The 27,208-nt window shown below is 38.9% G+C and overlaps 1 protein-coding gene across 1 annotated transcript in view; it reads left to right on the plus strand.

Annotated features, from left to right (window-relative positions):
• The window catches only part of IMPG1 (interphotoreceptor matrix proteoglycan 1), a 601,870-nt gene that overhangs the window by 86,371 nt on the left and 488,291 nt on the right, over window positions 1–27,208 (plus strand). Inside the window, exons 4-5 of the mRNA XM_075341503.1 lie at window positions 10,206–10,372; window positions 21,498–21,526. Of these exons, the coding sequence (XP_075197618.1) occupies window positions 10,206–10,372; window positions 21,498–21,526 (196 nt within the window). The remainder of the gene's footprint in view (window positions 1–10,205; window positions 10,373–21,497; window positions 21,527–27,208) is intronic.

Here is a 27,208-nt window from a genome sequence, read left to right on the forward strand (position 1 = left end):
TTAGAATGTCCATGTCTCACAGGTTCCAAGCTGTCTGAGGTCTGCAAAGTCTGTAACAGGTGACTGAACTGTCCCAACCTGAGTGTCCTCCTTAGGTAGTCCTGGTTTGATGTTAAAATCCTGGCAGCCGGAGTCAAAATCCCTAGGCTGTGGATATGGTCTCCAACCGGGACCGGAGTCCCTAGATTGAAGCCATAAGATATCCTGATCCTCTAGTCAGCTCCAAAGAGCTTAGACTGGATCCATCAACCTTCATCAACCTTCATCCATCAACCTTCATCCATCAACCTTCATCAACCCTGGTGGCTTAAAGAAGTCCCTTTTATAGCCATAACCTTCCCTTAGGATACACTGCATCCTCATCGATTGGTTGGACAAGATTGCTTCTCCCATTGGATGAATTTCAAGCTGCATGGATAATGTTCATTTAAATGATGTGGGTAGAAAGACTGAGGATATCTACATGGAGCCTGCAAGTCTCCGACTAGACAATGGCTACTAAGGTAATCACATTAGCAATACACAACTACAATACAATGATTACTGGAAGAGACTGGAGATACAATAGCTAAGCAAACATGACTTAGCACACATAAGAACAATAGTCTGGCTGAATGTTAAGAAACTTTAACCCATGAGAGTCCATGTCGTCACACCATCCTCTTTCCAACTTCAGCTTTTTTACAGATAGTGTTATGTGTTTGCATCAAGAATTTGTTGAAGATTCATTGAATCAATTCTACCCTCTATCCGTGAAATATTCCCTGTGCCTGTAGCTGCAGCACAACCCAAAAGCATGGTTGATCCACCCCATGATTATTGGTTGGCAATATGTTCTTTACCTGAAATTCTGTGCCCTTTTTTCTCCACACGTCTTTGATCATTATGGCCAAAGAATTCTATTTTAACTTCATCAGGCCACAGGACTTGTTTCCAAAATGCATCAGGCTTGTTTAGATGTTCTTTTGCATACGTTTGACAATGAATTTTATGGTGAAGACGCTGGAGAGGTTTTATTCTGATGACTCTTCCATGAATGCCATATTTCTGCAGGTTTCTCTGAACAGTAGAACAAGCTATTATAATTTCAGAGTGTTTGTGAAGATCATTTGCAATCAAGTGAAGGTTCTGATTTGCCTCTCTAGCACTATTATGAGCAGCTGTCATAGAAATTTTGCTTGGGCTTCTAGACCTTATCTTCACCTCCAGTGTTCCTGTTAACTGCTGTCTCTTATATTTTGAAGTGAAGAAACAGCAACTTTAAAACACTTTGTTATCTTCTCATAGCCTTCTCCTGATTTTTGGCCCTCCACAATTTTCATTTTCAGAGTGCTAGGCAGCTGCTTTTTTTGCACAAGGTTAGAGGGGGCTGGAATTTTATAAAACTGTAAGATTTACATCACCTGAATTTTCCTAATAATGAAATTGGACAAGCCATAACCCTAAGAGGTACTTTGCACACTACGACATCGCAGGTGCGATGTCAGTGGGGTCATGTCAAAAGTGACACACTTCCTGCGTCACTCTCGACAACGTAGTGTGTAAATCATAGATGATACGATTAAAATCGTCGTAATCGTATCATCGGTGTAGCGTCGGCGAATTCCATAATTATGCTGACGCAATGGTCCGATGTTGTTCCTCGCTCCTGCGGCAGCACACATCACTGTGTGTGAAGTCGCAGGAGCGAGGAACATCTCCTACCTGCGTCCTGGCTGCAATGCGGAAGGAAGGAGGATGTTTACATTCTGCTCATCTCCGCCCCTCTGCTCCTATTGGCCGCCTGCCGTGTGACGTCGCTGTGATGCCGCATGACCCGCCCCCTTAATAAGGAGGTGGTTCGCCGGCCAGAGCGACGTCGCACGACAGGTGAGTGCATGTGAAGCAGCCGTAGCGATAATATTCGCTACGGCAGCTATCACAATGATATCGCAGCTGCGACGGGGACTATCGTGCTCGGCATCGCAGCATCGGCTTGCAATGTCGTAGTGTGCAAAGTACCCCTAAGAGGCTAATTAAGATCTGAACTTTAACTTAACCATAAATTCTCCACAGCCAGGTGCGCACCTCAAGATTTCAGACAGAGGAGGGAATAGAATTTTCAGAAGGGTTATCCAAGAGCCCAGAACCACCAGTGGAGAACTACAGAAATAATTGGAATTAGACGGTACAATGGTTTCAAAGAAAACAATAAGCAATGCACTTAACCTCCTTGGCCTGTATGCATGCTTATCATGCAAAAATTCATTCTTGAACAAAAAGCATGTTCATGTCTGCTCAACAACATTTAGACAAGGCTGTGAAGCACTGTGAGAATATAGTCTGTTCAGATGAGTCCAAAAATGAATTCTTTGGATGCCATGCTACACACCATTTTGGAGGCCAAAAACCATGACATATGAACCCAAAAACACCATATCAACAGTGAAGTTTGGAGGTGGGAACATCATGTTGTGTTGCTGTTTTTCAGAATGTGGAACTGACAATCTTCATATAATTGAAGGAAGGATTAATGGACAAATGTACAGAAACATTCTTGATAAAAATCTGCTGCCATTTACCAGGATGATGAAGATGAAATGAGGGTGGACATTACAGCAAGAGACTGATCCCAAACACACAGTCAAGGAAACTCTAAACTCTCCATTGGTTTCTGAGTAAAAAATTAAAGGTTCTAAAATGCCCCAGCCAATCACTTAACCTGAATCCAATACAATATAAATCAAAAAATGTATGCAAGGTACTAAAACTCAAAGTTCATAGATGGAGCCCATGGGACCTTCAGGATTTGAAGATTGTTTTGCGTGGTAGAATGGGTCAAAATCACAACTGAGCAATGCATGAAATTAGTTTATCCATACAGGAGGCATCTTGAAGTTGTCATCAGCAATAAAGGTTTTTGTTTGAAGTATTAAATAAATTTCGGTAAGCGTGTTCAATACTTTTTCACCGTGTATGACATAAATTTTAATAATTTCAGTGTTCAATACTTTTTCTTTATGCCGGCTTTCATTATAACACATTACTACATTTATGGACATCTATGGTTTGATTTATTTGCGGACTGGATGGGTGGTTACTGATATCTGGTGAGAAATTCATGTCAAAAGCACTTTTAGAAATATATTTACTTAGAAGATTGGTGACGTGTTCAGTTCTCCTGCTTTTTCATACTTTGTAAAGGGGCACTGTAAAGGTTTAAGTATTTAAGCTGAGTGATCTGAAGTATGAATAATTCATTTTTTTATTTTTTTACTGGAAATGATAGTCTTTAGGGTGAGATATAGGTGAGATATTAATAAATGTAGCAGTAAATAATCCAGCATTTGTGTGATACATAGAAGACCAGACAATTTTGTTATACCGTGAAAGTGAACAAATAGGATTTCATCCAGTGACAGCAAGCGAATGTCACATTGACCTAATGTAAAGTACATTGGACAATTGTATACAATGCCTGAATAAGCTTCATTTGCTGCAGCCAAAATACCACTTTCCCTTTAATCTAGCACTTTCAATTCTTGACATGATTGGGATTGTTCACAGTTTGAGCTGATGGTTCAAAATTTAGCTTAGTTTTGTGTAATGAACTGGAAACTGGATGACATGGCGGGCAGATCTCTCATTCTTGACAATTGTTTCCGTTTTAAGCTTAGATACTGAGCTGAATCATGTCAACGTTTGGCTACGGCAAAAAAAAACGTTGATCGCGTTTATAAAGGTAATTTTATTTGGGAAAGAATGACAATTTGTTAGATGACAAGGACAATTAGGAAGAAACGGCTCCTCTTTTATTGAGCGTTTGTAATTATAAATCTGTCCACAGTGCCTTCCTTGAGATCATTCTTCTTTAAAAAACAAAAACACAACTTGATCCCCGCTGCTTTCTTCTACATGCTCAATTAATAAATAATGAATGACTTCTTATGAGCACCACATCCACTCATTTATCCTCTATTCTTAGCAGCTGTGAAGTGCAGGTACCACGTATACATACTGCCAGCACTACTTATCTTCCATCACCGTGATATCACTGAGTGTGGAGATAGAACGTTGACTCCCATGGGGCACCAGGCTCAAATAAGCAAAGAGTATAGCCAAGAAATGATTGCTTGTAGACTGCTAAAGACTCCCTAAAGTATAGCGGAAATGGAGCCTGTTTTATTACCAGTGCTTCCTTTTAATGATTTATTGCATAATATATTAATTTCATAACCATTGTAGTGATATCAAGCAGTCATTTGAGATTTAAAGTGTCTTGTTAGCAAGTCATGGATAGTAGTAAAAATAAAAAAACTAAGAAAAAAACAAATAACATCTGTTGAAATGTATCGATCAGTAGCACTTTTAGGCTATGTGCGCACTAGAAAATGGACTTTTCTTAAGAAAAATCCGCTCCCTCTGGCAGAATACTGCACCCGCGGCAAAAACCGCGGTAAAAACGCACTCGCGTTATTTTCCGCGATTTGCTGCATTTTTGTCGGGGGTTTTGCCGCAGTTTTTCCACTGGTTGGTCCCTGTGGTTTTTTACCATTATCTATGACAAAAACTGTAGGTACCTGCAGAAAAGAAGTGACATGCTCATTAATTCCGCAGCGGAAATTACGCAGGTAATTCCGCAGGTATAAAAAAACGCAATGTACGCACAGCATTTTTTTATACCCATAAGTTTTGCTGGGGAATGACTGCAGAAATGTTAGACACATTTTCTGCAGAAAATCCGCGGCAAATCCGCTGTAAAATCCGCGGTAAATCTGCAGCGTTCGCACATAGCCTTAGGAACAATTGGCAAAATTGAGCTTTTCTATTTTTTAACATTTTGGTTTGTGATCTACTTGTGGATTTCCCAATATGAAGGAGCCCTGGAGCTAAAATATAAAGTTATAATTGGGACTTACATAGCAAAAACCTGCTGACAGATTACCTTTAAAGGAACTCGGCAGGGAGGTTGTTCCAAACACTGAGAAAAAAACATAGATCTTCTGGATGTACGTTTGAGCCAGTCCTTCTGTCTCTTTAATTCAGAAAATCTGGGGTGTAATTCTGCCCACTAACATTACCACCCACACAAATACAAATAATGTAAAAGTCCTGATTAATAAATGCAATTAAATTTTTATTTTTAAAATACACAAACAGGACTACAAAAGACATGTGAAATATATGTGGAGGTTCACATTATAATGAATTATACAATTAATTACTAAAACCAGAACAAGAGAATCGTGAGAATACAGAGGGAAAAATTTCCCTGAAGAGCAACACTACCAGGATTGTTCAAATAAATTAAGGGTTAAATCCTCAGATATCGTTGGGGTCACGTCGTTAGTGACGCACATCCGGCGTCATTAGCGATATCATTGCGTGTGACACCAAGGAGCGACGACCACCGATCACAAAGGTGTCAAAAATCGTTGATCGTTTTCACGTCGTCCATTTTCATATATCATTGGTTGTTCATGCCACAGGGTGGTCGTCGTTCCTGCGGCAGCACACATCGCTACGTGTGACACCGCAGGAACGAGGAACAATCTCGTACCTGTGGCCACCCGTAATAAGGAAACAAGGAGGTGGGCGGGATGTTCATCTCGCTCATCACCACCCCTCCTCTTCTATTGGGTGGCCACTTAGTTACGTTGCTGTGATGCCGAACGAACCTCCCCCTTAGAAAGGAGGCGGTTTGCCAGCACAGCGACGTCGCTAGGCAGGTAAGTATGTGTGACAGGTGTTAGCAATGTTGTGTGCCACGGGCAGCAATTTGTCCATGACGCACAACCGACGGGGGCGGGTATGCTCGCTAGCGATATCACAGCGTGTAAAGTGCCCTTTAGATCATGGTAGGCTCAATTAATAGAAAAGCCTATATTATCACAATGCCCGCATGGTTGTATCATGGCACAAAAGTCCAAACTCACAGTCAGTTAAGTTAATGCTAATACAAATGGCCACAAGGTGGTGCTATAATGGCACAAAAATCCAATATCACCCATGTAACAAAGCCACAGTCTCAAAGACTAGCATTACTAATACCGACAGAGCTGATAGCCATGAATCATCGTGATCCGGACTCACCCATAGAGTGGTCTTGTGCCTAGATATGTTGAGTCGCCCCGACTCATGTTTCGCATCTGGCTTCCGCTTTCTCTTTATGTAATCCCAAACAGATGCAATGATGTTAAGATCAGGGCTCTGAGGAGGCCATATCTTCACTTTAAGGACTACTTGTTTTTCTTTACATTGAACATAGTTCTTAATAACATTAACACAAACTTTATTCTGCAGCAGGACAATGACCCGAAGCATAAAGCTAATCAGAAGCCTCCTTGATAGTATCTTCCTGTAGTTCTCAGCATTGAGAACTCCATTAATTTTGAACAGATACCTATCTCCATTTTCTGAAATGCAGCCCCATTCTTGGTAAATTCCTTAAACCATGCTGCAATGTTGTCGCTAGACACTTAATATTGTTTGAAGAGCAAACTGCCATCTGTTACAGCTAAATATTTAACATTTTGCTTCATCAGTCCAGAGTACCTGCTGCCATTTTTTCTGCACCCCAGTGAACCCTTGCGTTCATGCATAGTTGAGTCACATTACATTGTTTGCATGTTCATGTTTCTATGTTTTTTCCATGCAGGAATACCACTTCTGGCCAGGCTTCTCTGAACAGCAGATGGGTGTAGATAGGTGCCGCTGGTTGCTGCCAGTTTTGCACTATTTCACTGCTGGCACTACTGCAGGGAGACATATTGTATCTTTCATCTACTTCACTAAGTTTCCTTATCGGACCACTGACTGCTTTTCTTAACATTGCTTATTTCTAGATGTCCTTAATGCAGAGAAATATAGTAAATTATTTGTCTATCATGCAATAATATCAGGGATACATTTGATTACTAAAAATTCCAACAGGACAGAGACCCAAAACATATAGCAATGTAATTTAGAACTATTGTAAATGTAAAAAAAGAACAAGAAGTCCTGGAAGTAATGATGTGCCCTGATCTCAACATCATTGAGTCTGTCTGGGATAACGTGAAGAGGTAGAAGGATTTGCAAAAGCCTAAATCCACAGATCTGTGCTTAGTTGTCCCCGATGAAACACCTTGCTGCCAAAACTCTTTACAAACTTGTTTACACTTCTTCTTTGCCAAGATAATTCATCCACCTCACAGGCGTGGCATGTCAAGATGCTGATTAGACAGCATGATAATTGCACAGGTGTGCCTTAGGCTGGCCACAATAAAAGGCCACGTGCAGTTTTACAGTATTGTGAGACCGGGGAGTCAGAAAACCAGTCAGTATCTGGTGTGACCACTATTTGCCTCTCGCAGTGCAACATATCTCCTTAGCATAGAGTTGATCAGGTTGTTGATTGTGGTCTGTGGAATATTGGTCCACTCCTCTTCAATGGCTGTGCGAAATTGCTGGATATTGGCAGGAACTCAAACACGCTGTTGTACATGCTGATCCAGAGAATCCCAAGCATGCTCAGTGGGTGACTTGTCCGGTGAGTTTTCTGGCCGATTCACAACATTGACATCAGCAAACCGCTCACCCACACAACTCCATACATGCAGTCTGTCCTCTGCCCTGTACAGTGAAAACTGGGATTCATCTGTGAGAAGAGCACTCATAAAATGTGCCAGTTGACATTGAATGGAGCATTTGATCACTCAAGTCGATTATCACAATGAACTGCAGTCAGGTGGAGATCCCGAGGAGGATGACGAGCATGCAGATACGTTTCCTGAAATGCGTTCTAACAGTTTTTACAGAAATTCTTTGGTTATGCAAACCAATAGTTGCAATAGCTGTCCGAGCGGCTGGTTTCAGATGAGCTTGGAAGTGAAGATGATGGATGTGGAGGTCCTGGGCTGGTGTGGTTACACATAGTCTGTGGTTATGAGGCCAGTTGGATGTACTGCCAAATTCTGTGAAAAGCCTTTGGAGAAGGATTTTGGTAGAGAAATGAATATTCAATTCATGGGCAACAGCTCTGGTGGACATTTTTGCAGTCAGCATGCAAATTTCATACGCCCTCAAAACTTGCAACATCTTTGGCATTGTGCTGTGTGATAAAACTACATTTTAGAGGGGCCTTTTATTGTGGCCCACCCAAGGCACACCTGTGCAATAATCATGCTGTCTAATCAGCATCTTGATATGCCACACCTCACACCTGGGAAGTTGATGGATTATCCTGGCAAATTAGAAGTGATCCCAAACACAGATTTAGGCTGGTTTCAGATGTCCGTGTTTCAGATATATGTGACACCTGTTTTCAACATGGATACTACACGTACCCATGTCATTCTGTGGTGTTACTCATACGGCTGTGTTTTTACATGGACTGTGTGACCCTGCGTGGCCCTGGACGCACACATGGAGATATGTCAATTTTCTTCTCCGGCAGCACGGGTGTCACACTGATGTGGTCCCTGTGATATCAGTGTGACACGTACTGGATAAAACACGTGTCTTTGAAAAAAAATTATTTTGCATAATCACTTTTTTCCAGTGCTGCAGTCTTCAGCACTGCTGTCACCTGCTTCCGACCCCCACTCATTAGACTTGTTGCATATGCACTGGACTAAAGAGCTGGAAGCAGCAGCAGCGACCGAAACAGGTGAGTATCCAGCAGTGTGTGTGCAGTGACATCAGTGGGTCATCGGATTATCCAAGGAACTCTGATGACACCCTGACAACACCCAGTGACACCCGCACTACCACTGGTGTAGCAGCTGTGACTTCACGAGTTCATCAGAGTTCATTGTGAACTCTGATTAACTCATGATATCACTGCCACGCAAGCACACACTGATAAGGACTGACCTTATAAGGTCCAGATCACAGCAGGGAAGCACACACACTGATAAGGGCACCCCTGCGGTGACCTGTTCTGACCTTATGAGATTCGGGTCACCACAGGGAAGAATACAGAGCAGTCTGTGGGGCCTGCAGGGGCTGCTTTCACAAACAACGGGAACCATCGGTTCTCCATTGAATGTGCCAGCAGTATGGGATCTATGTGGGACTTCCTTAATTGGATTACGGCAGACCAGGGTTAGGGCTTTGACAGGAAAATAAATTGGAAAAGAGGGTTTCTATTGTCTTAAACTCCTTTATTCTCCTTTCAACTACTGGATTAGTAATGGGGGTATCTGCTAGATGCCATCCATTACTAATACCAGGGCTTGATGCCAGCTGGAGCTGGCATCAACCCCACAAATATTACCCCGTTTGCCACCACACCAGGGCAACGGGAAGAGCTGGTTCCAGCACCAGAATTAGCGCATCTAATGGATGCGCCATTTCTGGGGCGGCTGCGGGCTGCTATTGTTAGGCTGGAAAGGACCAAATAACCATGGCCCTTCCCACCCTAATAATATCAGCTCCTAGTTGTCTGCTGTATCTTTGATGGTTTTAGGAAAAATAGAGGGGACTCTACATCATTTTTTAAACAAAAAAAAATGTAAATTTTAAAATATAAGCGTGGGATTCCCTCTATTTTTAATAACTAGCCAAGGTACAACAGAGAGCTGAGGGTTGCAGCCTGCAGCTGCTGCTGTTCCTGTGCTGGATATGAAAATTGGGGGGGGACCATACGTCATGTTTTTTTTTAATTAAAAAATCAAAATGCTGTAAAATATCTGGCCAAGCTAGCTACCTCTACATCTATTGAGCTATTCTAACTGTTCTTTCTTTCTGTCCATTTTATATGTTCTTATTTTCTTTCTTTATACAGTATCTCTCTATCTATCTTTCTATATCTATCTATAATCTTTCAAGCTTTGCCCATCTTTTACACATTAAAAAAACATTAATTTCAGTATTATGCATTTTTTAACGGTACTAGTCACACGGATGTCAGTAGTATGCAAGCACAGACATCCCACGTATGACAAACGGATAACTTTACCGGTACATGTGGCTTGCACCTGTTTAAACACAGACGTCTGAAAGGGGCCCTAGACAAATTTGTGAACAATATTTGAGAGAAAAAATGCCTTTTGTGTACAAAGAAAAAAATCTTACATCTTTGAGTTCAGCTCATGAAAAATGGGAGCAAAACAAGTGTTGTGTCTATATTTTTTGTTCAGTATATATATATATATATATATATATATATATATATATATATATATATATAAAATCTTATTTATAGTTATTATTTTTTATACTCTTTGTCTCTATTTTTTCAGTCTGCCAGGAAGCAGTATGGGAAGCCTTTCGGATCTTTATGGATCGAATTCCTCAGACTTCAGAATACCAGAGCTGGGTTGATGCATGTCAACAAGAATCCTTTTGCATATTTGACATTGGAAAGAACTTTAGCAGTTCTCAAGAACATTTGGATATTATTCAACAGGTAGCGTATATGTCTGTAGTAATGATGTCTTGGTGGATTTACACTGTTGGATACTATAAACCCCTGTCAAGCAGCTACAACTTTTTACTGGATATTTTTGTAGCTTTAGGTGTCAGACTATAGTGTACCTCTATAACAGTCTACTTCATTTAGCTTTTTTTTTACAAATATCGTAGTAGATTTGCTTACATGGTAGAAACTAAAAACAATAATAATAATTTTTATTTATATAGTGCCAACATATTACGCAGCACTTTACAATTCAGATGGGACATATACAGACAAATAAGACACTACAGAGTAAACATATAATTCAACAGATCCTAAGAGCAGTGAGGGCCCTGCTCGTCAGCTTACAATCTATGGAAAGTAAATCAATACAGTTCAAGCTTTTATGCCTACGGACTAAAACCTAAAGAAAACAATAACACTATAGCCACAGGGAAATTTTTAACCAATTTCATAATCAAAACATATGTCTTATTATTAGAGATGGGCAAACCCGCTGATGTTCAGGTTCGGCGAGTCCAGACGGATTTTTTTTTTTTAAAATCCGTTTTGGAACCGGACTTGTACAGAACAAATGCCTGGATTCCGAACCCCATATAAGTCTATGGGGAACCATACATTGTGCTGTAAAATGGTATTAGAAAGGGCTAGGGGGATTAGAGCAGGAATGTTATACTTACTAAGTCTCATGCGCAGCTGTAGCACTACTTCTGGGTCTACTCATTAACCCTCATGCATATTTACTCTTTCCCCTGCCTACCGATAGTCCTGGCGTGTGATTAGTTGCAGTCAGACCATGCCCCAACCCTGTCTGACAGCGTTTGAGATTTGATGGAATCACACACACTGTCTGTGTCTCTGTAGTGGTGTAAAAATTAATAAATATAAATTGGGATACAGTCCCCCCATACTATGATACCCAACACAGATTAAGCATACGACTACAGGCTGTAGCCCCCCAGCCGTGTGCGTATCTTGGCAGTGTATCAAAATAAGAGGGACCCTATGCAGCTTTTTTTATTATTTAATCACAGGTCGGGACTGAAGTAGTGTTACAGCTGAGCGGGGAACTTGGTAAGTATAACATTCCTGCTTTATTACTTATTTTCTTTCTTTTTCCTTTATTTTTTTTTTTAATTATCCAGGTTGTGAAATCCAAGGAGTTACATGGAGTTCCCTGAGAACTCCGTGTTCAGCGTCCATGCACAGACAGTAGGTATCCGGTACAGACCCCGAACTTCACAGTTCGGGTTTCGCCTATCACTAATTATTACATTTTATACAAAACATGAAATGATATTTGTTAGCAATAAGTTAGGCCCTGACCTGTGATGTACATTTTCATTGCAAGTTATTTCCAAGATATTAGGAGCTGGTATGGGAACTGACCACACTACATACTGGGCAGACACTGGCTGTGTTATAATATCAGCATCTGCCTGTCACAGCAATGAGAGGAGTTAACTCCAATCATTGTGTTTAACCATTTAAATGCCACTGTCAGTAGAGTAAGTACTAAAATATACACTCACTACAGCATTGCTGGATGTGAGGGACCAGTGAGCTATTAATTATTCAATTATTTGATAGCATTCTGAACAGTTTTAAAAAATTTTAGTTCTAGCAAATGTGTTGACCACCCTGACAAAAGAGAAACCGTTATGTCCTATTTGCCAAGCTATTCTTACAAATGGACTAACCGGTATATCCATGTGATATATTGCCACAGGAGATTTGCCTTAAGCTTTATTTCATGTATATGTTCCATCTGTGTTTTCTATAGATAGAACATGTACTTTTTGTAATTTATGGTGTTGTCACAACAGGGTGGGATGACACCCAGCCTGCAACAGAGAGGAAAAGGAAATAGGTACAAGGGGACCATGGTGATAGGCAGAGGGGTTATTGGTTACCCCTTAACACTCACCTGAGTCTGAATCCTGCACTCCCTATTATCCCTAGATGGGTCCTTTAGCCCATGCACAATCACATGCTTAAGCTCTGGCTAACTCTGGGCTAGCCCTGGCTAGTGAGCTGGTCAGCAAAACACTAATCTTACTACTGTGGAAAGACAAATAAATGGGAAAAAATAAGAAAAAGCATTTCCACAGCTGTCCACAAAGACAACTTAGAAGAACTATCACTGGCATATGAGAGAGCCAGGAATGAGTTTAAATAATTAAAGGGAGTGGCGTAACTGATGCAACAGCTGAGATTAGAGCTAAAAGGAATCTCAGCAGAATCAAAAAGAAACTCTTAACACCCCTCAACACCAAATGAAAATAAATCTGCTCTCATGTTAATGAGTACCTACGATTCTATTATTCTAGATTTTCTATTATTGAAAAAGTGAAAACTCAATCTCAAGCCAATAAAAGATAACTAGTGACATATATGCATTTTAGCATTGATACTTTGGTTGTAAGACTAAAGGACACTTATCATCTCATCTGAATCACAAACTCGCTAACAAACTATGTGCCATTATTAAAGAGGTTGTCCATTACTTTAACATTGATGACCTATCCTTAGGCTAGGTCATCAATGTATGATCGGCTGGTGTTCAACACCCCACAATCCGCCAACAGCTGGAAATATTCTCTTCCGGAGCTGCGCTGTCAACTAATATTGACTGCTGCTGGGTACTGCATATCCACCTCCCATGCAAATCAATAGGAAGCATATGTGTAATACTTAGCCGTGGTTGCTATCAGTTGAAGGGGCAACTCCGGAACTGAGTATTTCCGGCTGCCTGCCGCCACCTCCGGCATTGAAAACTGCTGAACGGCAAAGGTGCAGGGTGTCGGACCACGGCCTATCAAATATTGATGACCTTTTTCCTAAGGATAGCCTAGCAATATGAAAGTAGTGGATTGCCTCTTATAGCACAGTTGGAACTAACATTGTCTCTTCTGCAAAATGGCCAAGACTAGTGAATTCTGAAGTATAAGAAAAAGTGAACTAGCACATTGATTTATATTGGTAAGTGGGGTGTCTGTGTGCAGTCTATTGTGCATCCGAAAAGCACTCAGTCTGACATCACGCTAATCAAAACAAATTTGGACTATTATAATGAAGAATGATTTTAGGCTAGATGGACCTAGGTCTTTTTTCAACCTATGTAACTGTATATGGTTCTACTAGCTAACAAGTTTCCAATTTGAACCAACATGGGCACATATTGTTCATATATGGAATCTGTCTGGCCTGCTTCAAATTCTAAAATAGAGTAAAGAAAGCAGCTAGGTATCTGAAGAATATATCTCTTGATGACTTTAGACTATATACTTTTTTCTTTAGACATAGTTTTTTTGGTAAATCCTCAGAATGTCTTCAGTCTGCATGTATCCAATTAATTACGCACAGCTGGGACACTTTAGATCCATGTCTTTAAGTAGGTTTATGGGCATGCCATTATTGCTACTTGTTGCTGATAAGAAGTCTCTTCTGTGCATGCGTTCAGAGGTCATTTACATAAGCTTCTACATGTCTAGAAAAGAATATCTAGAGGGAATCAAGTTCTGGGGATCTTGATCCATGTTTGAAATGTGTGTAATATGTCAACTTGTCTTCATCAATATATAAAATATACAAGATAAATGATGCACAGAAATTACATCAGCACACTTTGTTTATAACCTTATAGGAAAACATAGTTTCTTGGTTCTTAAATGGAACCTGTCAGGTGCAATATGCACCCAGGACCAAAAGGAGTTCTGGATGCATATTGCTAATCTCTGCCTAACCGTCCCTGTATACACTAGCATAGATGAAGAGATCTTTCTAAAGATTGTTTATGATATGCTAATGAGCGCAGGGACTAGTCACAAGGGCGTGATTTGCCCCTGACTAGAAGGCCCTCTTAGCACATTAGCACGACCACAGAGGCGTGCTAACTAACATGCTATTCAATACCCATACCCATTGTCCAGGAACATCAGTGGTGATGCCCATACCTGTGTCCATTGTAATCGCCTCAGATGCTGGGCTTAGGGTCAGTGCGCATGATGAAAATACTTAGCACTTCCGGTCATGTGCACTCTTTGAAGTCAGGATGCATATACCCATCTTCATAGTGTGCAAAACCGGAAGTGCCCGGCATTCTGATCATGTGCAGTGATCTTAAGCCCGGTGTCTGAGGCGGTGACAACGGACACCAGTACACGCGTTACCACTGATGATGCTGGGTAATGAGTGTGTTAGCATGCCCCTGTGGTCGTGCTAGCATGCTAAGAGGGCAAACTTGTTGGAGATAAGTCACGCCCTTGTGACTATTCCCTGCGCTCATTAGCAAATCATAAAGGATCTTTAGAAATACTTTTTATATAGATCTCTTTATCTATGATTCTAGATACAGGGCCAGTTATGCAGAGATTAGCAATATACACCCAGAACTGCTCATGGTTCTGGGTGCATATTGCACCTTACAAGTTCAGTTTAATACCTTACCAATTATGTGACATAATAGTACATCATGTGTTGGGTGCTGATGTATGGAACTGAAACCCCATCACGCCTGGGTAATGCCAGCTGTGCTACACAGCCAGCATCAGCATCTTACTGTTACTGCTCTATTCTGTTTAACAATTTAAATATTAGTCAGTGATAATAGAATATATAGAGTCAGATCATTGGTGGGACTGTCATGGTAGCTATATACTAAAATGAGAAAACTGACGGCACTTTATAACAGAAAATGTGAACAGGTGTAAGCTGAACATGAAACATACTCTAACAAATATACAGCTGTACTCTGAGATGATAAGGCATGCAAACATTGAATACATGAATATGGACATACATTACTGCCAAGTAAATAAATAAAAAAATTGAGACACTTAACTTATAAAAAAGGCCAGTTTTATTTCAGCCCAGCAGTCAGCATCAAGGTGTATTTCTTTTTTGCTGGGTCCCTATCTAAATGCCTCTATCTGGGTTGAAAAAGCCTACAATTTTATAGTAGGCCAGGTTCTGCTAATGGTAAATTAAAAATCCCAGCAGCTTAAGGCAATTTTTAATTTTACATTAGCAGGTCCCTGTCCACCCATAAAATTGTAGGCTTTGAAGCCCAGCTGGAGGCATTTATGTAATGACCTAGCAAAAAAAGATAATCTCAATTTTTAAATTTCTTTCCTTAGCAGTAATGCATATCCAAATTCCTATATTCAATGTTTGCATGCCTTAATGTCTCAGAGTGCAACTGTACATGAGTATGGTGGCCATAGGAGACTGCAGAAAGCCGCAACTACTGTCATTAATGTCCTGTGAAAATTATCCTGTGGCTTGAAGTATTACAACAAGCAGTATTGCATTTCAGTTTATAGAATAAGGTTCAAGTTCTTTATGGGGACTAAAATATGAAAAGAAAATGTTTCACAAAATAAAAAAATGTTATAAAATGTCTCTTTTAATAATAATTAAAGATTAAGAATATTCTCTAAAATTTAAAATTAATTTATTCTAGTGGTAATCTCATGATTTAAAAAACAAAAGTGAAACAAGCATTTTTGGGGGAGTCGCTGCACCATTCTAAAAAATTACAATAAAAAGTTATCACAATGTTGTACCTAGCAAACAGAAGCATCAACTTGTCACAAATAACAGCCCTCACAGTTTAATTGGAAAGAAAAAAAAAGTTATAAGTTTCAAAAAATGTCAATACAAACAAAATTTATGAACCGAAGTAGAAGGAAAGCAGAGCACTAACTTCCAGTTAGCAATCACTGCACCTCATTCACCTGCCTCGGTGAACAGACTTTTAACTCCTGGGTATGAGTCTGCAACTGGCGGTGCAACTTCAAAGAATAATCCTATAACAATTGACATGAAAAATGTGAGGATGGAAGGCACCCACCAGCTTTTTCTTGCAGAAAAATTCAAATTTATTCTTTTTTAAAGAAGGAAAAACATCCTAGGAAGCAGGGGGAGAGGGAGACATGGAGCACACAGACTGTCTGTGTCTAGGATGTTTTTCCTTCTTTAAAAAAGAATAAATCTGAATTTTTCTGCAAGAAAAAAACTGGTGAGTGCCTTCCATCCCCTCATTTTTCAAAACAAAATTTATGATTTTTTAGTTATAATAAGTTTAGTTATTTAGTTTATTTAGTTATATTGCAAAATGTCATCATCACATTAAAGATAACGCAATTGGTGAATTTACACATAGAAATTATGGAATTACATCCATAACAGGTTACAAATGCCTATTTATTTATTATTGGAATCACCAACCGGAATAAAGAATTAAACAGCAGAATGTAACTTCAGACAAGATTCCTTTCTCTGAAAACAGTTTGATCTTTAGGAAGTGTACTTGACCTAGGATAATTCGATATCTATAATTGACAGAACTGAATAAATCGTGATTATTAAGAAGAATCTATTATTGGGGGAACATATTGGGGCATATTATCAAACAAAATGCGCTAGAATTCTAACAATTTGTTCCCCAAAAACTCTCTTTTATATTAGCACCTTAACTAAATGCATATTCACCTCTCCATGAATTTGAACGCAAATTATACAAACATCAATATATTATTGCAAGCATAATCTATTCTGCTCACTTGGAGAAATATCCATGGAAAAAAATGACTACTATGAATCTACCAAATATTGCATCAACATAGTGGCACACATTTATTGCACAAGGTAAGCCAACTGATAGCTGGCGTATGCTTAGACTAGACAGTTTTAAAGTGAACCTGTCATGTGCAATATGCACCCAGAGGCACAAGCAGTTCTGGGTGAATATTTCTAATCCCTGCCTACTGTCATAGCCTATAGTAGCAGTACATAAAAAGATTTTTGAAAAGAAGGATTTCTAAAGATTCTTTATAATATGCTAATGAGGTCAGCAGTGAGGTTGCAAGGGCGTTAGTTCCCTTGGCTAGTCGGCCCCCTTAGGATGTAAGCACGCCACTGTGGGTGTGCTTATATGCTAATGAATGTGCAGTGTCACAGGCATGGTTGCTCTCACCTCTCTGCTGCCACTGCTGGTTTTCAGCTCTTGCTCACAATGAGAACGTCCCTGGACTTCCAATCATATGCATCACACCAGTTTGAAGCCTGGACGCATACCCCTGGCTTCATAATATGCATGACTGCGTGTCTGGGACTTCGAAATTCAGCATCGGGTGCAGTGACAGCAGAGAGCGGTGAGATGGACCATGCCTCTGATGCTGCGCATTAATTAGCATGTTAGCATGTCCACAGGGACGTGCTTACATGCTAAGGGGGCTGACTAGCCAAGGGAAGTAACGCCCTTGCAACCAGTCGCTGGCCTCATTAGCATATTATAAAGGATCTTTAGAAATACATTTTCTAAAGATCTCTTTACCTATGCTACTAGATACAGGGACTGTTAGGCAGGGATTAGCAATATGCACCCAGAACTGCTCGTGGTTCTGGGTGCATATTGCACCTGGCAGGTTCACTTTAAAACTAGACAATCTTATCAAACTACATAAACCACTATGTTAAATTTGGCACTTTTTAAGTTTCTCCAATCTAATCACTGTCTAAAAATGAGACAATAATGATGAATGTAAATCCAGCACTCCTTAAGTGGGTTAAAATGTTGTATTTATTTAAGAAACAAAAGTAAAAACAGAGTGACTTAGTCAGCAACACCAATGTGTTTGGACCATAGGATCTTAATCATGTTCGAAACACGTTGGTTTTGCTGACTAAGTTGTTCTGTTTATACTTATGTTCCTGAAATAAATTTGAAGATTTTAGCTCTTTTTTTGGAGTCCTTTCATCTTTATTGTCTCACAAGCTCATGTGCCCATGCACCTGTATGAAGAGACTGGTGAGCTGGAAAAATTAGACAGTTTTGATAAATATGCGCCATATGTTCCATTGTGAATTTTCTATGTAGATGTCTCCAAGTAGACAAAATAGACTATTTTTACAATAATATCCTGGTATAATTTGTGTTCAAATTCAGAGAGAGAATATTTGACTAGTTAAGGTGCTATAGAGGTGGATTAAATGAACAAAAATGGATGATGAGGGAACTGATCAGCACTTCATTTAGTGGACTGGTGGGTGGGCTGTCTCTGTCACACAGGAATAGAATTTCTCTCTGTGTGATGGGTGCCCAAGGTTACCAACAATCAATCAATTTTGAGTTGAGGGCATATTTAAAACAAAAATGGTAAGTTTGCATCATCCAACCTGAAGGGTCTTCTGAACGTTGAAAATCAAAGGTCCACTCATGCTTTTCTTCAATGTTTCACCAAGCTAGAAGAACTTCTCCAAAGGAGAAGAGGGTCCTGTGCAGAATTCAAAACCAAAAGAGGGTTTCTCCCATAAGGAGGTGGCATGAATAATACAGAAGAGACCGAAGAACCAAGGACCAATATTATATTAAATATATCAAACTTTATTAGAAAACCTGATAAATAAAGTGAGCAGTACACAGAGTAGCAGGGGTGAGAAGGGTATATACACCCCCCAAAAAAAGCACAGTACAGAAGGTTAAAACTGACCAGCACCAACGAATCACTCAAGGCTGCAAAAGGTATATCACCTGTACCCACAGAGGCATAATTGCCCAGAGTCACCAGAGGATATACATAACACAGCACCAGTGGACAAGCACAATATAAATTACAACAGGATACAAAGAAGTTGGTATACAGCAAAAAAACACCCGGTTACTGCACCAATTTATCCCAATTAATAATAGAGTGCACCGGAGCAGCATGTAACTCAAAATAACACCCGGTTACCTTGTGACATGATGGTAAAATGTGGGCCAAGCAGCCAAGAAGGATCCCGGTGGCTGAACATGCCTCCATTTTCTTCAATGTTGTATCAGATATATAGTTGCTGAAGCCTCTGAACAGTGACAACCTCAGAGCTCTATATTGAGTTCAATTAATGTGGTAATAATGAATGTTATCTTCTCTTACAATTAACGATAACATATTACAACATCATTTTCAGTGGACTTCCTCTTGAAAGTGTAATTCATGTCAACTATATTTCCTGCCAGAAGAACTTAAAAATTGAGTGGGTGATGGGTTCCAGTTACCTATCCGAGAGTATGACTTTAGTTTCTAATACAAGGGAGATAAAACAGACCACCAATTGTATGGGCATTGTCATATCATCATTTTTATTATGCCATAAAGAGAATGTATCATTCATAAAAGGTATATTACCGCGATCAGGTTTTAATGTTACATGTATTTAAAAAATATATATATTTTAATATTTTTTTATATCAATTCACATTCTATATGTTAAAAAAATTGTGCAATTTTTGAACAGTTCATTAGACATAATATTAAATTCTCATTTTCTGTTCTTGACAATGACATTAACATCAATAGACCAAATAGGACCCGATTTATTTGTATAGTAGCATAATTTGGCCATTCATGTCATTGAGAAAGGAGGGTGAGGAGGGAAGGGATAGGACGCTGTAACTTCACCTATTGTTAAGGGTAGATCCAATGGTACGTATTGTGTATCTGTCATTGTAATCCTGTCTGTATTGATAGTGAGACTGCTGAAAAGTCACCTATATTAAAACTGAATGTACTGTATGCGTCTTGAACACAGCATAGTAGCCAGTATGAAAAGGTCAAGAGTTCAGTTTGTTTTTTATACAGTAATAAAGATATTGTCACAGGGTATAATGGGATAACTAGGAACAGGGGAGCCTAAACTGGCCCTCAGGCCAGGGGAAGGGTTCCAGGGTGGCTGACCCTGATCCCAAAGGTACGTCTGAAGATGACGATATTTGGGCTGTCTTTCTAACCCTTAGCTCTTGAACAACCCTCTAAGTCGACCCAGGAGAGGGCTGAGACAGAAGTGGTTAATCCCACACAAATAAACGGGAAAAAAAAGAAAACGAAATACGAGTTTACAGCAATCATTGACAGAGGATTAAAGGATTAAAAAATATGTGCTCCAGAGGAAACTAATGGGAGGGAGGAAATAATCAGACAACAAGAGTATTTCCACCACACACCAAACAGCACACAGAAGTTCACCGGCAACAGGATAACAACACACAAGGACCGGGATCACACACAAGGACCGGGATCACATTAAGCTATCATCGCCATGGGAGAACAGGTTCAACAATCTTAAAAAGGGTGGAGATGACTGTGATAGGTCTCCTGCAACATGTGACACACAAGCCGTAATCCACAGGCTAGTAGAAATTGATAACTGTAAGCCCGATTACTAACAAAAGCATGGTTGGTCAACGCTCGAGCCTGTCTGTGCAACTCAAAAGCAGCATCATGAGGAGTGTCTGACTCTGCTGTGTGAACAGCATCAAATGTAGTCCTGACACTCAGTGAGTTTTGAGCCAGACACAGTGTGACAGATATGGGGAAAAAACATTATTTAAAAAAGTACAATTAACATAAAAACCTTCATTAAATAATAGGTCATTTTCTGATTATATATTCTCTTTAAGGAGGTTTTCCACAAATCTTTTCATCCTAATCATTTTTTCAATAGATGGATAGATGTGCTTTACGGGAGAGGCCAGGAGCTGTTTTACACTATTGATTCCACACATATAGGCACAACGTCCCCCATTACAATAAAGATTATGGCATTTTCAGTTACTGCAGTACTCAGTCATCAATGGTGAACATCTATTAAGTGAAATTATAATGTTTTCAGCTTAGTACAAAGCAAACAATTTTCTTTCCATCAAATACATATTATTAATGCTGAACCTTTTCAGAAAAAAAAAACAATCCACTTTACGCGCTACAATGAATAATTGCACATAAATGCAAACAAGGCAAGTCCTTAAAGCACAGCGGGGAAAATGCTGACCATTTTACAGCTCTGTAATAATATTTTTACTGCTTGGCTGCACTACTCTTAAAATGATAATAATGTGAAATATTTCAAACAGGATCCCATAATCAGCAACATTATTGCAATGAATTTGCATATTTTAAATTAACAAAATTCCATCATTTCCAAAGTAATTGAAATGAAAAGTTATTTCAATGATTCAGGGGAGAATTCATATGTGGTGTATGAGTACGCTCCTGCTTTTTGTCTTCACGTTATGTGGTTCAGTGATAATTACTGGAAAATGGAATATAATGTGTATTTTCTTCTTATCTAGAGAGTTAAAGACAAGAGAATTCCTGAAAAGTAAGTAATCCACATAAATAATATAAATGAAACATATATAACATGACAAAATTGATTATTATTGGGAGCTTATTTTTGATTGTTTATTTTTAAGTTCTACTGTTACTTTTTTAAAGACGACCAATCAAGTCAGAAGTGACCAGTTTTAGCTTTGATTTTATTTCCTCCGCTCCCCATGAGTATTCTGTTTTCATTTTTTAATCTATCATGGTACCAGTTCCATGGGCCTTTTAATTTAGAGCACCCTATATGCTACTTTTTACCAAGGGGGCATTGCTCACTGGGTAATAATGTAGAGGAGAGTTAATAATGTAGAGGAGCCTAAAGACACGACCCCATAATATTGTGTCAGCCACACCCCTTTAGTAAAATATGTAAAAATTGCCATATTGGCTGCACTAAATAAAAAGTCCCCTATCTCAGGAACAGTATTGTGTAATATATAGTATAGTATATATAGTATAATTGTAGTATAATTAAATACTTATAGGAGCAGCTGGAAGAAAATAATAGTAAAAACTAGTAGTTAGTCAATTTTGACTTGATGACAGGTCTACTCTAAACATATATACAATAGATGGCTGGTTGCTTTCTGCCTCTTTTCTGGCCTGCCACATCCACAGGGTCAACTGTGTACAGCATTATGATACTACATTTTTCCATAAGTTAAGACAACAGCATATCGAAATCTATAGTTACATCCCAATTTCACTGTACCATAGAGTAATATCAAAATAATAGGGATTGGTTTTGGAAATTCATTTAATGCATATAAATTTAATATTAAAATACAAGAAATTTTCACTGTAAACTACTTCCCGTTAGGCTTTGTTCACACTAGCAGTCCAATAGTCTTTCAGTTCAATGGATTGTCCGGAACGTTAATGACCTATCCAAAAAAAGAAAGTTCATCAATGTTAAAATCCCAGACAACATTATTAATCCCTTCATGCCATGGCCATTTTTTGTTTTTGTTTTTTTCCACCCCTTCTTCCAAGAGCCATAACTTTTTAATTTTATGGTCAATATTGCCATACGAGGGCTTGTTTATTGTGGAACAAGTTTTACTTTTGGATGACTCCATTCATTTTACCATATTTTGTTCTACAAAATAGGAAATAATTCCAAGTGCAGAGAAATTGCAAAAAAAGTGCAATTCCACAATTTTTTTTGTTTTGTTTTTTTATTTACACAGATAACAAATATGTATATATATGTGTATATATATATATATATATATATATATATATATATATATATATATATTTATTATTTTTTTTAAAAAATTTGAAAAAAAATAATTAAAGTTATATGAAAACATATTTTTGCTTTTGTCACCATTTTCCGAGACCTGTAACATTTTTATTTTTCGGGATCCGGTGCAGATGCTAGGCAGGTATAGGTTAAAGGGTGATAAAGACAGTTCGATTTATCTCATCCTATGAAGATTTCTATGCCAAGTGCCTCAAAGGCAAACTGTCTTTCTGACCCTTTACCCTATAACTGCCTATCATCTGCACTATTGTTTTTTGCACTTTATTCAGGCACTTGCACTTTTTCTGGTGGGGAATATAGGGCTGTATAGGGACAGCCGACAGTAAGTGGGGGCGCCATATCGTATTTGGGGTGCCGGCCCCCGCTGGTCGGTAGTACACAGGAGGGAGAAACATATAAGGGTTAGTATTCTCCTTTCCTGTCAATATAGTAATAGGCACAGTCATATGAAAAAGTTTGGGCACCCCTATTAATGTTAACCTTTTTTCTTTATAACAATTTGGGTTTTTGCAACAGCTATTTCAATTTCATATATCTAATAACTGATGGATTGAGTAATATTTCTGGATTAAAATGAGGTTTATTGTAGTAACAGAAAATGTGGAATCCGCATTTAAACAAAATTTGACCGGTGCAAAAGTATGGGCACCCTTATCAATTTCTTGATTTGAACACTCCTAACTACTTTTTACTGACTTACTAAAGCACTAAATTGGTTTTGTAACCTCATTGAGCTTTGAACTTCATAGGCAGGTGTATCCAATCATGAGAAAAGGTATTTAAGGTGGCCACTTGCAAGTTGTTCTCCTATTTGAATCTCCTATGAAAAGTGGCATCATGGGCTCCTCAAAATAACTCTCAAATGATCTGAAAACAAAGATTATTCAACAGAGTTGTTCAGGGGAAGGATACAAAAAGTTGTCTCAGAGATTTAAACTGTCAGTTTCCACTGTGAGGAACATAGTAAGGAAATGGAAGAACACAGGTACAGTTCTTGTTAAGCCCAGAAGTTGCAGGCCAAGAAAAATATCAGAAAGGCAGAGAAGAAGAATGGTGAGAACAGTCAAAGACAATGCACAGACCACCTCCAAAGACCTGCAGCATCATCTTGCTGCAGATTGTGTCAATGTGCATCGGTCAACAATACAGCGCACGGTGCACAAGGAGACGCTGTATGGGAGAGTGATGCGAAAGAAGCCGTTTCTGCAAGCACACCACAAACAGAGTCACCTTAGGTATGCAAAAGCACATTTGGACAAGCCAGTTACATTTTGGAAGAAGGTCCTGTGGACTGATGAAACAAAGATTGAGTTGTTTGGTCATACAAAAAGGTGTTATGCAACGGATGCAAAAAAACAGATTGAGTTGTTTGGTCATACAAAAAGGCATTATGCATGGAGGCAAAAAAATGCGGCATTCCAAGAAAAGCACTTGCTACCCACAGTAAAATTTGGTGGAGGTTCCATCATGCTTTGGGGCTGTGTGGCCAATGCCGGAACTGGGAATCTTGTTAAAGTTGAGGGTCGCATGGATTCAACTCAGTATCAGCAGATTCTTGACAATAATTTGCAAGAATCAGTGACAAAGTTGAAGTTATGCAGGGGATGGATATTTCAGCAAGACAATGATCCAAAACACCGCTCCAAATCTACTCAGGCATTCATGCAGAGGAACAATTACAATGTTCTGGAATAGCCATCCCAGTCCCCATACCTGAATATCATTGAAAATCTGTGGGATGATTTGAAGCGTGCTGTCCATGCTCAGCGACCATCAAACTTAACTGATCTTGAATTGTTTTGTAAACAGGAATGGTCAAATATACCTTCATCCAGGATCCAGGAACTAATTAAAAGCTACAGGAAGCGACTAGAGGCTGTTATTTTTGCAAAAGGAGGATCTACAAAATATTAATGTCACTTTTATGTTGAGGTGCCCATACTTTTGCATCGGTCAAATTTTGTTTAAATGCAGATTGCACATTTTTTGTTAGAACAATAAACCTCATTTCAATCCAGAAATATTACTCAGTCCATCAGTTATTAGATATATGAAACTGAAATAGCTGTTGCAAAAACCCAAACTGTTATAAAGAAAAAAGGTTAACATTAATAGGGGTGCCCAAACTTTTCCATATGACTGTATAGTAATAGGTTTTCATTTTCAAGAGTTAAAATGAGATCCAACGTCAAGGTTCAAGTTTTTGATACCCCTTTACAAGGAAAGTTGCTTATAGATAGTCAAAAGGTATTTACATGAAATGGGGTGTACAAAAATATTTTATGTTGATATTGTTAACTAATATATTATAGTGTCGATATACTTCTTCCATCCATTGATTTATTTAAATACAGTTAGATATTCATGTAATAGTTTATATATTTTGATGATCTATTTAATAATTTTGTTCATTTGTATTAAGTTCTATGAACAATAACATTTAATGATAATGTATATATTTTACCCTGTATATTCATTGAATTATTCTTAAATCTTCATAAATAAACTACATACATATTCTAGAATACCCGATGCGCTAGAATCGGGCCACCATCTAGTAAGTAATAAGAAACTAGAATCAATAAGCTACATTAAATTAAAGGCTTTATTATAGATCCAAAATAGTAAAAAGACACAAAACTCAGCTATGTGGTTTGTGTGATTTTACTATTTTAGATATGTAATAAAGCTTTTATTTTATGAAGCATTTTGTCTATATATTGCACTTGTTCCCGACACTCCATGCATCCGAGCTAAAAACATTTTGTTGCCCTGAATACAAACTTTTTGTACATTATCCCATTGGAAAAATTCATTGTTCTGCATCGCCACCCTTCACAATCATGGATCGCTTAGTATGTGCCTATTAATCCCTTAATAGACCCTTCACTATTGATATGCTCATTTACCACTTCAGTAGATTAAAGGCCACATCTCACAAAGCGACATTGCTAGCAACATCGCTGCTGAGTCACAGTTTTTATGACACAACAGCGATCTTGCTAGCGATGTCGCTGTGTGTGACATCCAGCAACAACCTCGCCCCTGCTGTGAGGTCGCCGGTCGTTGCTGAATTTCTTGGACCATTTTTTGGCCGTTGCTCTACTGCTGTGAAGCACACATCGCTGTGTTTGACAGCGAGAGATCAACGATCTGAATGTGCAGGGAGCAAGGAACGGCTTCTGCGGGCGTTGGTAACCAAGGTACACATCGGGTAACCAAGCAAAGCGCTTTGCTTGGTTACCCGATACTTACCTTGGTAACCAGTGTCCGCAGCTTGTAGAAGCCGGCTCCTTGCTCACTGCACACGTAGCCAAGGTACACATCGGGTAACTATAAGCAAAGTGCTTTGCTTAGTAACCTGATGTGTACTATAGTTACCAAGCACAGGGTCGTTACACGGGTCGCTGGTGGCTGATCTCTGATCGCTGTGGAGATCTGCCTGATTGACAGCTCATCAGTGACCATGTAGCAATGCTCCAGCGATCCCTGAAAGGTCAGATCGCTGGTGGAGCGTCGCTAGGTGTGACGGTACCTTAACTCATGGAAAATTTGCATTTATTCCTTCAGAACATACAGTATACTTCTTCTTCACTCAAAGGGGAGAAAATATATTGCTTCTTCCTTACATCCAGTATACTAGTATAAGTAGTGTGTATAATCCAGACAATTCCTCGATACTCCAGGGGACCCTCATCCACCGATCCAGGATTCTTATCCATCGGACCCAAGTTTTGGACTCTTGCTGATCTGGCATTTTCTGAATTAATACATGTTAAATATTTGAGATGGATTACCCTCTTTAAATAACTATTGTCACAGTTTTTTCTTTGTTGCAAAAACGTATGATAGACATATTAAATGTAGATGACATATAATTGTGTCTATACAATTTTACACGGTATTGATAAAGCGTAAAAGGAAACAATTTTCATATCTTGATCGATAATCTCCACTAGGTCATGTTTATTTCACTGAAGCATTATTAATGAATTGTGGCACACGGAACATGGTTAAGTGAAAATTCTTCCCATTCAATAAACAATTTTGCCATATCTCAGTTTTAGACAATTGTTAATGGAAACCTCACAACTGGTAATGGAAAGCTGATAAAGTGGCTCTACTGCACTAAATAAGGGATTCAATTAAATTTTATGATGAATAATTAGTTCAGGCAAAACCTCGCTTAGTAGAGAACTTGATAACTAAATAATTGGAGGTAGAAAAATATTTTAAAAACAAAATATAGGTATAGTATTTCTCGTAGGTTATAACACTGTGATTCCAAATATCGACAGCACATTATTACAATTTTTTTAAACTAGACAACTATGACTTAATAGATATAGACGAACACCTCCCAAGATCAGGCCATTTTCCCATGTCTGATATTCACGGGCTGAGTTC

The sequence above is a fragment of the Anomaloglossus baeobatrachus genome, chromosome 3 (assembly GCF_048569485.1).
Source record: "Anomaloglossus baeobatrachus isolate aAnoBae1 chromosome 3, aAnoBae1.hap1, whole genome shotgun sequence".
In the NCBI taxonomy this organism is placed as follows: domain Eukaryota; kingdom Metazoa; phylum Chordata; class Amphibia; order Anura; family Aromobatidae; genus Anomaloglossus; species Anomaloglossus baeobatrachus.